Source organism: Boleophthalmus pectinirostris, unplaced genomic scaffold, assembly GCF_026225935.1.
Source record: "Boleophthalmus pectinirostris isolate CB_2022bp ecotype Guang Dong unplaced genomic scaffold, ASM2622593v1 HiC_scaffold_22, whole genome shotgun sequence".
NCBI lineage: Eukaryota > Metazoa > Chordata > Actinopteri > Gobiiformes > Gobiidae > Boleophthalmus > Boleophthalmus pectinirostris.
In genome coordinates, this window is record NW_026571190.1 from 18522785 (window position 1) to 18535456 (window position 12672).

Sequence of the window (12672 nt, forward strand, 5' to 3'; positions counted from 1 at the left end):
AATGCCACCATGCAGCATCAGTTGTAGAAGTTGTCATTCTTTAAAAGGTAGAAGAACTTGAAGTAGTAGTAATAGAAATAGTTGTTGTGCTACTTGTTGTAATAGAATAGTTGTAGTAGTACTCATTGTAGCAGTTGTAGTCATTGTGGTAGTTGTTTTTGCTGCAGTCACTTTTAGACTAAAGTACAATGATTGACCATTATAGCAGTTGCAACTAGTCATAGTAATTCTTATAGTGGTAGTGGAAGGTAGGAATAATAATTACAAGTATCCATAAATATTGTTGGTACAAATCATCTATTAGTATTAGTAGTAGTTGTAGCTGTTGTAGTCTTTGTTTCAGCAGTAGTGGTTGTTGAAGTACCTGTTAGACTAAAGTTCAATGAAATAAATAATTCTCTCCTGCATATAAATACTAAAAGTATTACTAGTATTTGAGGCAGAGGTGGTGTCAGCATTTGTCAAAATGAGTTTTTATTGACTCTGCAACAGGAGACCTCCACTTTTAATTTAACTGTCCTCTCCTACTCTGTGACTTTTAATGGTAACATATACTTGAAAAGCATCCATTTGGAGAAATGGTGTTTTACTATATGCCCCATCAGTCTGCCCTGACATTCTGTGATGTTGTTGAGAGGACAGAGCATGTGGGTAATGCGGCTCCTCTCAGAAGCTGCTCAGGCTCGTCCTCCATGCCTCGCTGTTCTGCTCGGCCTGTAAATTTGTCCACCAACTGTTGACATGGACTGCAATATGCTGTGCTGGGTCTGTGATCATCACATGCACAGTGCACAAGAACAAGGCTGCGCTCCCTTTCTCTTTCTACACACACAATGGTAACCACCGAGTCATAAAGTCATAAAGTGCTATGGACCCCCGAAATGAAAGCAAGGGAGAGTGGAGGCGAGCGGGATGAATAACAATGACAGCAGTGATGGGGGTGCTGTGTTTGTGCCTATGCAAAGGGGGAGGTATTAGCTTCTCCCTCCAGCAGCAGTGAAAGCAATCACTATGTGGTCCTGCTCCTCCCCACTGGAATGGAATCCACCAAATCGCTGCTAATTGAATGAGTGACAATGACGAGGCGACAGATGCTCGCGTGCCTTTACAAGCACAGTTCTACTATGAGCATGAGGCGGGCTCTAGTCAAACACACTCAGCCTGTCCCTGGCCCACTGTCCACCTGCTGCTTCCATTGACTGTAGGAGGAGCAGGGACATGCAGAGGAATGGTCGTCAGTGTAAAGGACAGACACTTAATCCACAAACTATCACTTTATGACCCAAGGCCCAGGAAAAACTGACACAGCTGTGAGCAAACACAAACTAAAGTAAGGATCCAGGAGTTGTATGAGGGCTGCAGGTCAGTCAAAGGGCAAGTGAAACTGCAGTTATCACAGGGGAATTTAATTCATTGCGTCTTTATAATCGTTGTTGAGCCAAGTACTGTAAATTCAAATGGTTACAAGAAGTACTAATAAAAAAATGAACAAGTGCAAAGCAAAGCACCTAATTCTACTGTTGCCAAGTATTATAGATGGATTCTCTACAAACTCGATTACTCTCATTATTATTGGTAGTAGTAAAGTTAAAGCTTTTACTATAGTTTTTTAACACTGCTATTCCTTTATTTAGGTTATACTGTAATGGGTGTTATAATGGGTAAATATGTAATGTATAAAAGAATTAAATCAAAAGTAGTCTGACAAAAATGTACATTTCCCAAAACATTTCAAGTGAAATTAAAATGCTTTGCGTTGCCAATTTTAAGCGTGTTGAGAATAGTTATTAAGGAAAATAATATTCATATTCGTTATTCATTAGTCAAAATATTTGACCAATGCAAAAACACTTATTTTCATAGAAGAGAATGATGGAATGTGACAAATTTGTGAATTAAAAATCTTTCTTTCACACATTTTTGGAGAACTTTCACAACTTTTTAGCCACTTCAGTGAGGCAGCTTTAAAGCCGGTCAAACTGGCGAAAAAAGGGAAAACTGGTGAAAGTTAACACCAAACTTGATGAGATTAGCTTAGGCTCTCTGCACCAGGCACCTGCTACCCAGAATGAATATTTCAACTGATTTATTGGCATCAAAAGCAGCACGTTTGTTCAGCTCCTCTGGTTATGTAGCGTGCCTAAATCTATTAAGCTTCCATCTGCTTTTTACTTAGATTATGCCCCTTTCTATACATTAATTGTTTTATTCGGTTCACTGTTTAAGACCCACCCCCACCAAATCTGTCATTCTCCTGCTCCCTTCTTCCATAAACTCTGGGGCAGACTTTGTTCTCCAAATGTGATTAGCTTCCCTGGGACGCTGGGAGTAAATTGCATTACTGCATTGTGAGCATTTGAGCTATGGAAATGCTTCGGCGCCCGTATCAAACCTGTTTAAATACCAACATGTGCAAAATGGGAGTGAATGCAAACATTTTGTTGACATGAATGGTGGAGCGGGAAAGGGTTTCAGGCTGATTTAAAATGGCAGGTTCAAAAGGATAGCTTCTGCTCTGTGGCCTTGCACGTTTTAGAATATGTAATAAGTTATTGTTTTGTGTTGATGGCAACTGAATGAGCATCAAACCGATAGCATGTCTTGCACTGGTGTCTCTATTGCATTTCGCACATAGACACTGGGAAGCAGCTGGTAGTAAATAATTCATTAGTTTTTGCATGTCTTCGATCCATCTATTTCTTAGAAATATGGCCATGCTGTGGGATTCAGAAAATGGACCATGAGAACTTGAGACAAATGAAAAAAAAAAATATATATATATATATATATATATATATATATATATATATATATATATATATATATATATATATATATATATATATATATATATATATATATATATATATATATAATATAGTTGTTAAAATTAATTGAGTGACTGAGTCTACAATTACCTGAACTTTTTTTTCCATCTTGTTAATCCTAACAAAACCATGCTCACAATTTGGAAATGTGTACCTGAGCCCTGCCCGGTTGTGCCTAGTTGCCCCAATATCATTGAAGGATGGGTCAAATGCAGAGGACAGGTTTCCATTCGAACTATGGACTGTAACCTTTGGCAGATGAGTAGCAGTTCAGTCTTCCATCTCTTCACTACAAACCATTTTCTCAGTTTCACAGGGTTCTGCTCGGCTGGAGGGGAGTGAAGTACTTTAGGCTTAATCGCTCAGTCCCAGTGCCAAATACATGTCGCCAGATGGTACTCCAGAATGCAGCGCTCCCAGTTGTGCACATTTGTCAAAGTTTACATCTCTGTCTCCTCTCTCTTATGTCAAAGTACAGCTTTAAAATCTCATTTGTGACTTTTGATTGTGAATGTAAATTGAATAACAGCAACTCATCAAAAAAGTTTTACAAAAAGTAATAATATGACACATCTCAATGAACATTTTCCTGTAAATGCTGACAAGAGAAGACTGAAATCAAAGATTTTGTGCTGGGTCACACGCATGCACATTAAAAGAGGTATTAAAAAATAACCACCTGGGGTGTGCACCCCCAGAGTATACATAATAAGCATATGCTTGTGGCTCTTGTCAAAATCCCCTCATTCAGCTGCAGTGAGTCTGAAGTGATGTTAAACAGATTTATTCACGGGACAGAGCTGTTCCTCGGCGTGACCAGCTCTTTAAAGGCATTCATTAGAGCCCAGCGCTCTTTCTGCCCGATTCGCCACAGAGCTTACTGCGCTTACTCTCACCGACAGGCAGCCACAGATGAAGCGTATGAGAAATATGCGCTGCGTACACCGTCTACAAAGTGGGAGACGCGGAGGGTCAGCTGCCACTTGAAAGCACACATAGAATATAAGCATGTTGTGAGCGTAGTGCCCAGGCATCCAGGAGTGATGACAGCTGCCGCTGGCTGCATGCGCTGCATTTCAGAAGTGTGCCTTGTGCGCTCTAACGCACGGTGTAGTAAAGCTTGAGCTGATCGTATTTTCTGACTTGTTTAATGACTATGTGGACTTCAGTGCGCCTCCGTGCTGTCAGAGAACAGACCTAAAGCGAGAAACTTAAACCTTCCTGTGGTTTTATTGCAATGAAAAACTACTTAAGGAATGGACGTTTTGTAGTACACTTTATTTCCCTCACTGTTCATTGTGCGGAATTAGAAAGTGGGGAAAGTGAGCCCCCCCATAGGGCGGGGTTTCTGCCCCCTCCGTGTCTCCTCCTCCAGTGGACTCCGGAGTGGCCACCAGCCAGGGTTTGATTTAAGAAGCGTTTGTCTTTCCCGGCATGAAAAGGAAGGAAGAAAGAGAGGGGGGCTGTCGGTGATGTACAACGAGTTTGGTCTGAGGCGGGTTATTTTTGGGAGAGTGCGCGCATAGGAGCCTCAAACGCAGAGAGGGAGCGAGACAGAGCGCACAGCTCACAGCAGACGCACAGAGGAGCGACTGCGAGACAGACGCACGGATTCCACTGACATTCAGCGGCATCTACGCACACAGGACCCGTGCAACAGATTGGTAACAAGGACGAAATGAATTACTTTCCTTTTTAGTGGAACGCTGTGTATTTTAATCTTTTTAACGAGTGCTTTTTTTTTTTTCGTCTCATTCTTGGAAAAGCAATGCAAATGACTGAGAAAGAAGTGCGCTATATTTGTTAAACTGGGACTGACTCGTGCTACTTTTTGTAGCTGTATTGGAATTTATCAAAAATGTATCGAATGAAAGAGAAGAGACTCTTTTTCACGAAAATGTGGAAACTTGTGGCTCTGTTATTTTTAGTAAACCATGTCTCCGGGAAGACTTTAAAATACCAGATTTACGAGGAGCAAAAAGTAGGCACAGTCATTGCTAGACTCAGAGACGATGTAGCGGATATTTTGGCCAAACTTCCGAGTTCTGTGTCTCTGCGCTTCCGAGCCATGCAGAGGGGCACATCGTCGCTGCTGACAGTCCGTGAGCAGGACGGAGAGATCAGCATCAGGACCAAGATCGACCGCGAGAAACTCTGTGAAAAGAACCTAAACTGCTCAATCCAGTTCGACGTGCTAACGCTGCCAACGGAGCACTTGCAGCTTTTTCATGTTGAGGTGGAAGTACTGGACATAAACGACAACGCGCCCCAGTTCGCTCGCCCTGTCATTCCCATTGAAATCTCTGAAAGCGCGGCGGTGGGAGCGCGCATTCCACTGGACAGCGCCACAGATCCAGACGTAGGGGAGAACTCTCTGTACACGTACGCGTTAGAGCCAAACGATTTTTTCAAGCTTGACATTCAGTCCAGGAGTGACGGGGTTAAGTACGCGGAGCTTGTGGTGCTCAGGGAACTTGACCGAGAGGTGCGCTCCGGTTATGAACTTCAGTACACGGCTTCTGACAGGGGCGTACCCCAAAGGACCGGCTCCACTCTCCTCAAAATCAGCGTAACCGACTCAAACGACAACAGCCCAGTATTTGAAAAGTCCTCCTATGTCATCAACCTGCCTGAAAACTCCCCGGTTGGCACTTTACTCATTGACTTGAATGCCACAGACGCAGACGAGGGCACCAATGCTAAAATAGTGTACTCTTTTAGCAGTCACGTGGCCCCCAAAATCGTGGAGACGTTCAAAATCAATCCTGACACTGGTCACCTGACCCTGCTCCGGCGCGTGGACTATGAGACGGCTAATTCATATGACATAGACGTCCAAGCGCAGGACATGGGACCTAACTCAATGCCCGCTCACTGCAAAATCCTGGTCAAAGTTGTCGACGTGAACGACAATAAACCAGACATTAGCATTAACCTCATGTCCTCCCAGGGAAACGGGGACGCGGCTTACATCTCCGAGGCTTCCCCTTTAGACACTTTTGTGGCTTTGGTGCGAGTGGAGGACTTGGACTCTGGCTCGAACGGAGAAGTGGAGTGCAAATTACACGGCCAGGGCTATTTTAAGCTGCAGAGGACGTACGAGAATAATTACATTATATTAACTAACGTTTCACTAGACAGAGAGAAGAGATCAGAGTTCAGCCTGACTGTGGTGGCAGAAGACAAAGGCACTCCAAGTCTCTCCACAATTAAGCACTTCACCGTTCACGTGACTGATGAAAACGACAACCCCCCACGTTTTGAGAAAGGTAGATATGAGATCTTTAAGTCAGAAAACAACGCACCAGGGGCATATCTTACATCTATTATGGCTACTGATCCTGATCTGGACAACAATGGACAAGTTAGCTATTCAATCCTAGAAAACTCAGTTCATGGGAGTCCTATTTCCACCTATGTCACCATTGATCCTTCTAACGGTGCCATTTATGCCCTGCGCACATTTGACAGAGAGGATGTTAGTCGTATTTCTTTTGTGGTTCAAGCCAAAGATTCAGGAAAGCCTCCACTGTCAAGCAACGCCACAGTGATTTTGAACATCCTGGATGAGAATGACAATCCGCCAATCATTAGTGACATGCATGCCGACATACGTGCGTCAAAGTTTACAGAGGCAGGGCAGTTAGTGACAGTGGTCAGAGCAACAGATAGGGACACAGGAGTCAATGCTGAACTCATCTGCTCCATTGTAAGTGGGAATGAGGAGGGGTTCTTTCTTATTGACCCAAGAACATGTGAGATCCATGCCAATGCCAGCTTGGAGAACTACCCTCATGAACACGCCGAGCTGACAGTCGTGGTTCGGGATCAAGGGAGTGAGAGTCTAAGTGCCAAAGCAGTTTTAAAAATCACCCTTGAAAACATAGAGAACCATGTGCAGGTGATGGACCAGGGAGAATCGCCTCTGAATGTATCCCTCATCATCATCATATCTCTTGGGGCCATCTGTGCTGTGCTCCTTGTCATCATGGTTGTCTTTGCCACCCGTTGCAACCGGGAGAAGAAGGACACCAGAAACTCTTACAACTGCAGGGTGGCCGAATCGACTCATCAGCACCATCCAAAGAAGCCCTCCCGCCAAATCCACAAAAACGACATCACTTTGGTCCCTACGGTGAACGGGACACTGCCAATCCGATCTCACCATCGCTCACCCTCCACAACGCCCCCTATGGACCGAGCGCAGATGGGCAGCCGGCAGAACCACCACAGCCGCCAGTCCCTCAACAGCCTGGTGACCATCTCGTCCAATCACATTCCAGAGAGCTTCGCCTTGGAGCTCACGCACGCCACTCCACCGGTAGAGGTGAGCACACGGCAAATCAAATTAATCTGACATTTCAACTGTGGTCCCTTAGCCCCTTTCCAAATTTTCTCTCTCCCTGCTCCCTATAGTTCACCCCTCCCTCACTCACCCACCCCCTCTTCCTCCCCTTTTCCCTAACTCTCCCTCCCTCCTCATCGTCATCATCTTCACACAGCTGTTTGAACAAATTAACTTGTCTCCATGTGTGACAGTGACTTAATCAACACTGGCCTGTAGTTTGAACTGACTCTCATTAAGACTGTTGATGATTACACGTGTCTCTGTCTTTACCTTGTTTACACCGTCACCTCCGTAACCCGCCCCTCCCTCCCTCCTTACTCACACCCAGTGTCTCCATATTTGTCTAGACACCCCCCTTCACTCCTCTCCCTTTTTTGTTGTTTTCAAATGTCATCCATTTTGTGACTCTTTATCATCAACCATTTTGTGTTTACTCATCCATTGTTTTGTCTCTTTTTTTGTCTTTCTTTTTACCCTCATCTGTTATCCATCCCCCTTTTATTTTTTTATTTTTGTTTTATTTTTATTTTTTGTTATTTTTGGATGTAGCAAGTCTCACAGCTTCTGTCCATGCTCCATCAGGGCCAGTACCAGCCCAGACCCAGTTTCCGCGGCAACAAATACTCCCGCAGCTACAGGTAAATTATCCCACTCCTCCTGCCCCCTCCCCTAAAGAGATTATCTTTTATTTACTTTTCAAACCACTTGTTCTTCATTGTGTTATTACATGTTCCAACTACTTGTTGTGCAGTTGCCTGCTCAGTTCAATGTAGACCATAGTTTAAATGGTGTGTTATTGTACTTCCCACATCATGCCCGTGTCATTCAGTTCAGAGATATGCAAGCCATCTGTCTATAGATGTCACAGCAGTGGTCTTCTCTCCAACATATTAAAGTATGAATCCATCACTTCTTCGTCATAACATTCCCTGTTGATTTGTAGATGACAGATTTATGAGAGCCCCCAGTGGCTGCAGTGAAAGATTTACAGATAGGATATACCTGCACAGAGGATTTATGGCTCGTGCCTCGTCTAGAGACTTGATAGATTCTACAAACAGCCTAAAGTTTCATTTGATGGATTCATACTTTTTTTTTAGTCCCCTGAAAGACAGATTCAGATCACAAATCAATGACACCTGCCTGCAAACAAACGGCATCTATCTTCTTGTTTGTTCAGTGAAACTCTAACTTGTATCCTAATGCTGCTGTAGGTATGCATTACAAGACATGGACAAGTTCAGCCTGAAGGACAGTGGCCGTGGGGACAGCGAGGCGGGGGACAGTGACTGTGAAATGGGCCGAGAATCCCCCGTGGACAGGCTGCTTCTGGGGGAGGGCTTTTCTGACCTCATCCATCTCGAGATGCACCATCGACTCCACCCAGGTGAGACACACTGTGACGTAGCCCCGCCCACTCCTGTCAGATCCTCTCATGTCATTGGCTGCTCCGGTAAACACAGCGCAGCAGCCTCTGTGTGTTTTCTTTTCTCCTGTGTGCCCTTTTACTGTGACTCCTCAAATTGGCTTCACTGCACTGAGCAATGCCTTTGTTAGCAACATGTCACAGATAGTTTTGGCTTCAGACCGTTGTTACATCTAACTTAAAGGTGCACTGTGTACGTTTTCAGGTACAGGATCAGTCCAAAGCTTATCTCATCAGAATGTTGCTGCTTCGCCTGGAATAATTTTATTCAATTAGAGGCATATTTATAGCCAAAAAATAATTGGTTTGCTTGTGTCATCTGCTTGTCTCCATGGAGATTGCCAAGTTGTATGCCATTTTGTGGCAGATTTGAGCCAAACATTATCTCCATGGAGAAAAGAAGGTTTTAGATACACGCACACACACACACACACACACACACACACAAATGTACATAGGGCACCTTTATTTTTGAGGCTGCAAATCTGAAAGGTATGAATAAGAAATTGCCTCATTTTCCTATTATTGACTTACTTTGTGGTAAAACAATTTAGTATACATACATACTATAGTATACATTTGCCTGCACAATCCTACATAAGACTAGTGTTTTAAGCAACCATACAGTGTTATATGATTGTTAAACATAAAGAGATGCAAGTAATATTTGCTTTAGTTAGACTTTTGTTTACTAGTTTCATTTCACAGCAGTGGTAGCAAACAGTGTTTTCAGTCTTACTTTATTTTAGGTGCTTTATGTGAGCTCTTGCCCTTAAACTGGAGTAGACTGAACTTGAAATCATCTTGCTACACATACCTTAGACCACAGTGGTACATCCTCTCTACCTGCAGCCTAACTAATTTCAGCACCATGGACAGCACCGGTCCTTTTATAAGCCTGTTATTAGTCCACTGCTCTGTCCCTGTCTCTTACACAGGCTTCTCCATTCACCCTCTACACAGACACAATCCCCCATTGTACCGGGCCCCATTCTTCTCCGTAGCCCCTCATTTCCACGCTCGTTATCACATTCAGGGAGGTTACGGTGTGTCTCTTTGGCTTTTCGTGCTTCTATGTGTGTTTGCGTGCTTGCATTATCTGGCCTTAAGATAGAGTCATGTCTGTAAAAATCCTCCCCAGAGCGCAGATGAGTTGCCTGTCACTCATCGGTATGCAACTTAGGGTGCTGTTTTTTTCTTTCTCTCTCTCTCTCTCTCTCTCTCTCTCTTTCTCTTTTTTTTTCCCCTCGCAGTGACTGACAGTACTGCACTTTCATGTCTGAACTGAGGAGAATTCATCGTAATTGCTTTTAGAACGATGTTATTCTCCCTATATGCTGCTGCTGACTCTGTCCCTTCTCTGCTTCTCTGCCTGCCTCACTTCTGTACTTGTTAATGTATTCTCTATCATTATCGAGATAAAGTGATGGCGAGGTACGCTTGGCTTGGACACTGTCTTTTTTGTGCTCTGAGAGAGACTTGGAGGTTTCATTCGTCTGCGCTCGTTTGAAAAGAGGAAGGAAACTAATGACCCATGAGCTAGGATTATCCCTACTTCTTTTCAATGGGTTTAATTTGCTTAGATTTTTCTATTTAGATGCTTATACGCACTAGATATGACAAAAGCACTCACTAAAAACAGATGTACACAGTATTGCATTGATGATCTGCCTCTAGTTTCATTTGGGACAGATTTAGCACATAGTCATTTTTATTCTTCATTATGTGTTTTCCTTGTTACCTGCAGCTACTCACAATGCATTGTCTGAAGATAGAAAAGACATCACCATAGACCCCTGAGAACAGTATAAAGACATCCTAAAACCACAAACAAAACAATGTGGTATAAAATATTCAAAACTCTCCGTGTATAACTCCCAGTGCTTCATTTTTCCCCAACATCTCTGTATTTTTAAATGCAAAAACCTCAGCACACTGTACCTCTTGTATATTTTATTGTATATAACTTATTGATCTTTCCAGTCTGTCCAATTCTTGTTTACATGGCAAGGGTTATTTCAACCACTAAAACTTTTTTCTTTCTCTTTTTCCAGCTATGAGACTGTGCACAGATGAATGCCGTGTCCTAGGACACTCAGACCAGTGCTGGATGCCCCCTCTGTCCTTACCCCAATCCTCATCTGACTACCGCAACAACATGTACATACCTGGGGAGGAATCTACCCAGCAACCCCAACAGCAGACGGATGATGACCAGTCCTCTGTCGATTCGGAGCGTCGTAAAAGTTTCTCTACTTTCGGGAAGGAGCCGGGCAGCGAGGAGGCCGTGGGTGGCGCTGTGGTGGGAGGAAGTGATGTCGCAGGGGGCGGGGCTGGATCCCTTCTCAATGAGATGAACAGTGTTTTCCAAAGGCTCCTCCCCCCAGATTACGCAGAATGCAATGAAACCAGCCAGCCTGTGCCTCCTCCAGCTAGCGACAGGGTTGTGGCGCGAGCTAATGCTAATGCCAATAACGCCGTACCCCAGGACAGTAGAAGGGGGTTGTTACCGGGCGGGAAAGGTGCAGCTTACCCTCCTGGTGTGGCGGCATGGGCAGCTAATACCCACTATTTAAATCCAGCGTCAAACAACCACATTTCAAACACATCGACAACTACATCCACGTCCACGTCAACCTCCACAAATGGGCAGCCCCCTCACCTCAAGTGGCTCCCGGCCATGGAGGAAATCCCCGAAAACTACGAGGAAGATGAGTTTGATGGAGTTTTTCATCAGGGCGGCAAGAGGAATGAGGGTCGCCATGACACCAACGTGGACGCTAGCGAGTTGGTGCATGAGATTAACAAACTGCTGCAGGACGTCCGGCAGAACTAGAGACTTGTGTGGCTTCACTGTGTCATAGTTGGACATTTCACTACACTGCTTCTTTGTGCCATCAAATATAGACTTTATAAAGACTGTGGCCAGTTCATGTTACAGCTTGTCCTATTTGTTTGACCAAATATCTCCTTATGCTAAGTGCTTGCTGAGAGACGTTTAGATAAAACAAAGCACTGAAGTGTCTTGAAGGCATCAAAGAGCGCATTAAAAGAACAGATTGTTATTTTCCTTTTGGTTGCTCTTGAACTTTAGCTTGAATGAGGGATTTCAAATAGAGATCCACCAAACTGTACCCTATCTTCATTCATGTTTACAGCTGAGTCCATGGGAACAGTGGTCTAGTTTTTGCTTTTACAGTGTACAATATTGTACAGTGTTTGTGAAAACAGCAAAAATCACTTGAATATTGTGCTCTGTTTCTGTTTTTGTTATGATGGAATGTAACTGTACAATTTGAACTTTGTATTTTAAAAATACACTCTTTTTTACTTCTATATATTTATATGTGTCCATGTATGTTTGTACAGAAAGGAAGAAAACAAATGTCTATTTTTTATATTGTCACTGCATGTCTTAATCACTAAATGTGTCTGTCGTCCATTTTTCTGTTATTTTATAAAAATCTGTATTTAATTTTGTTCCTGAAAGTGTGCGCGTGTACCAAAATATCACATTCCAATGCAGTTTCATGTTGGAATTTGACTTTTGTATGGTATTATTGTGACCAGTGGCTGAAAAATAAAGTGACCAGATTCATAAAAATGCCTGAAACATTCTTTTACCTTGTGTAGTGTTCTGTCTCATTTCGATCCTATTTTCCACAGCAGTGCTTCCACTGCCCCCCTTTGTGTCTTAGCACCTCCTAATGGCCTTTTGTAGTACTGCACCTGTTTCTGTATGCACAGCCAGAACCTGCTGTGTGCTTTCAGCCTTTCTCACTATTCACATGCATTACTAATAACTATGCTATTAGCCATAAATGCATTCCCCAATGATCCACACAGATTAAAATTCATTTAGGCGTTAATTTACTTTCTGAGCAGAGCTTCTCTCGAGCCGCCTCTCTCATCCGTGAGCGCATCAGCTTATGGTAAATATGCGTGTGCAAATGAAAAGCATCATTGATAATAGCTACACATGATGAGAAATCAGGAGCATGATATTGTACAACGCTGCCATATGGACTTGTAATACAATTAAACTGAACAAGGAAGATGAGTTGTGCTCC

General features: G+C 43.4%; 1 protein-coding gene across 1 annotated transcript; it reads left to right on the forward strand.

Annotated features, from left to right (window-relative positions):
• The first annotated feature begins 4686 nt into the window (after nucleotides 1-4686).
• pcdh18a (protocadherin 18a) lies at nucleotides 4687-12186 on the forward strand. The gene is made up of 4 exons (XM_055158215.1): nucleotides 4687-7155; nucleotides 7726-7814; nucleotides 8391-8563; nucleotides 10657-12186. The coding sequence occupies exons 1-4, from the start codon at nucleotides 4687-4689 to the stop codon at nucleotides 11436-11438; spliced, it is 3513 nt and encodes a 1170-aa protein (XP_055014190.1). The 3' UTR covers nucleotides 11439-12186.
• The last annotated feature ends 486 nt before the right edge of the window (nucleotides 12187-12672 follow it).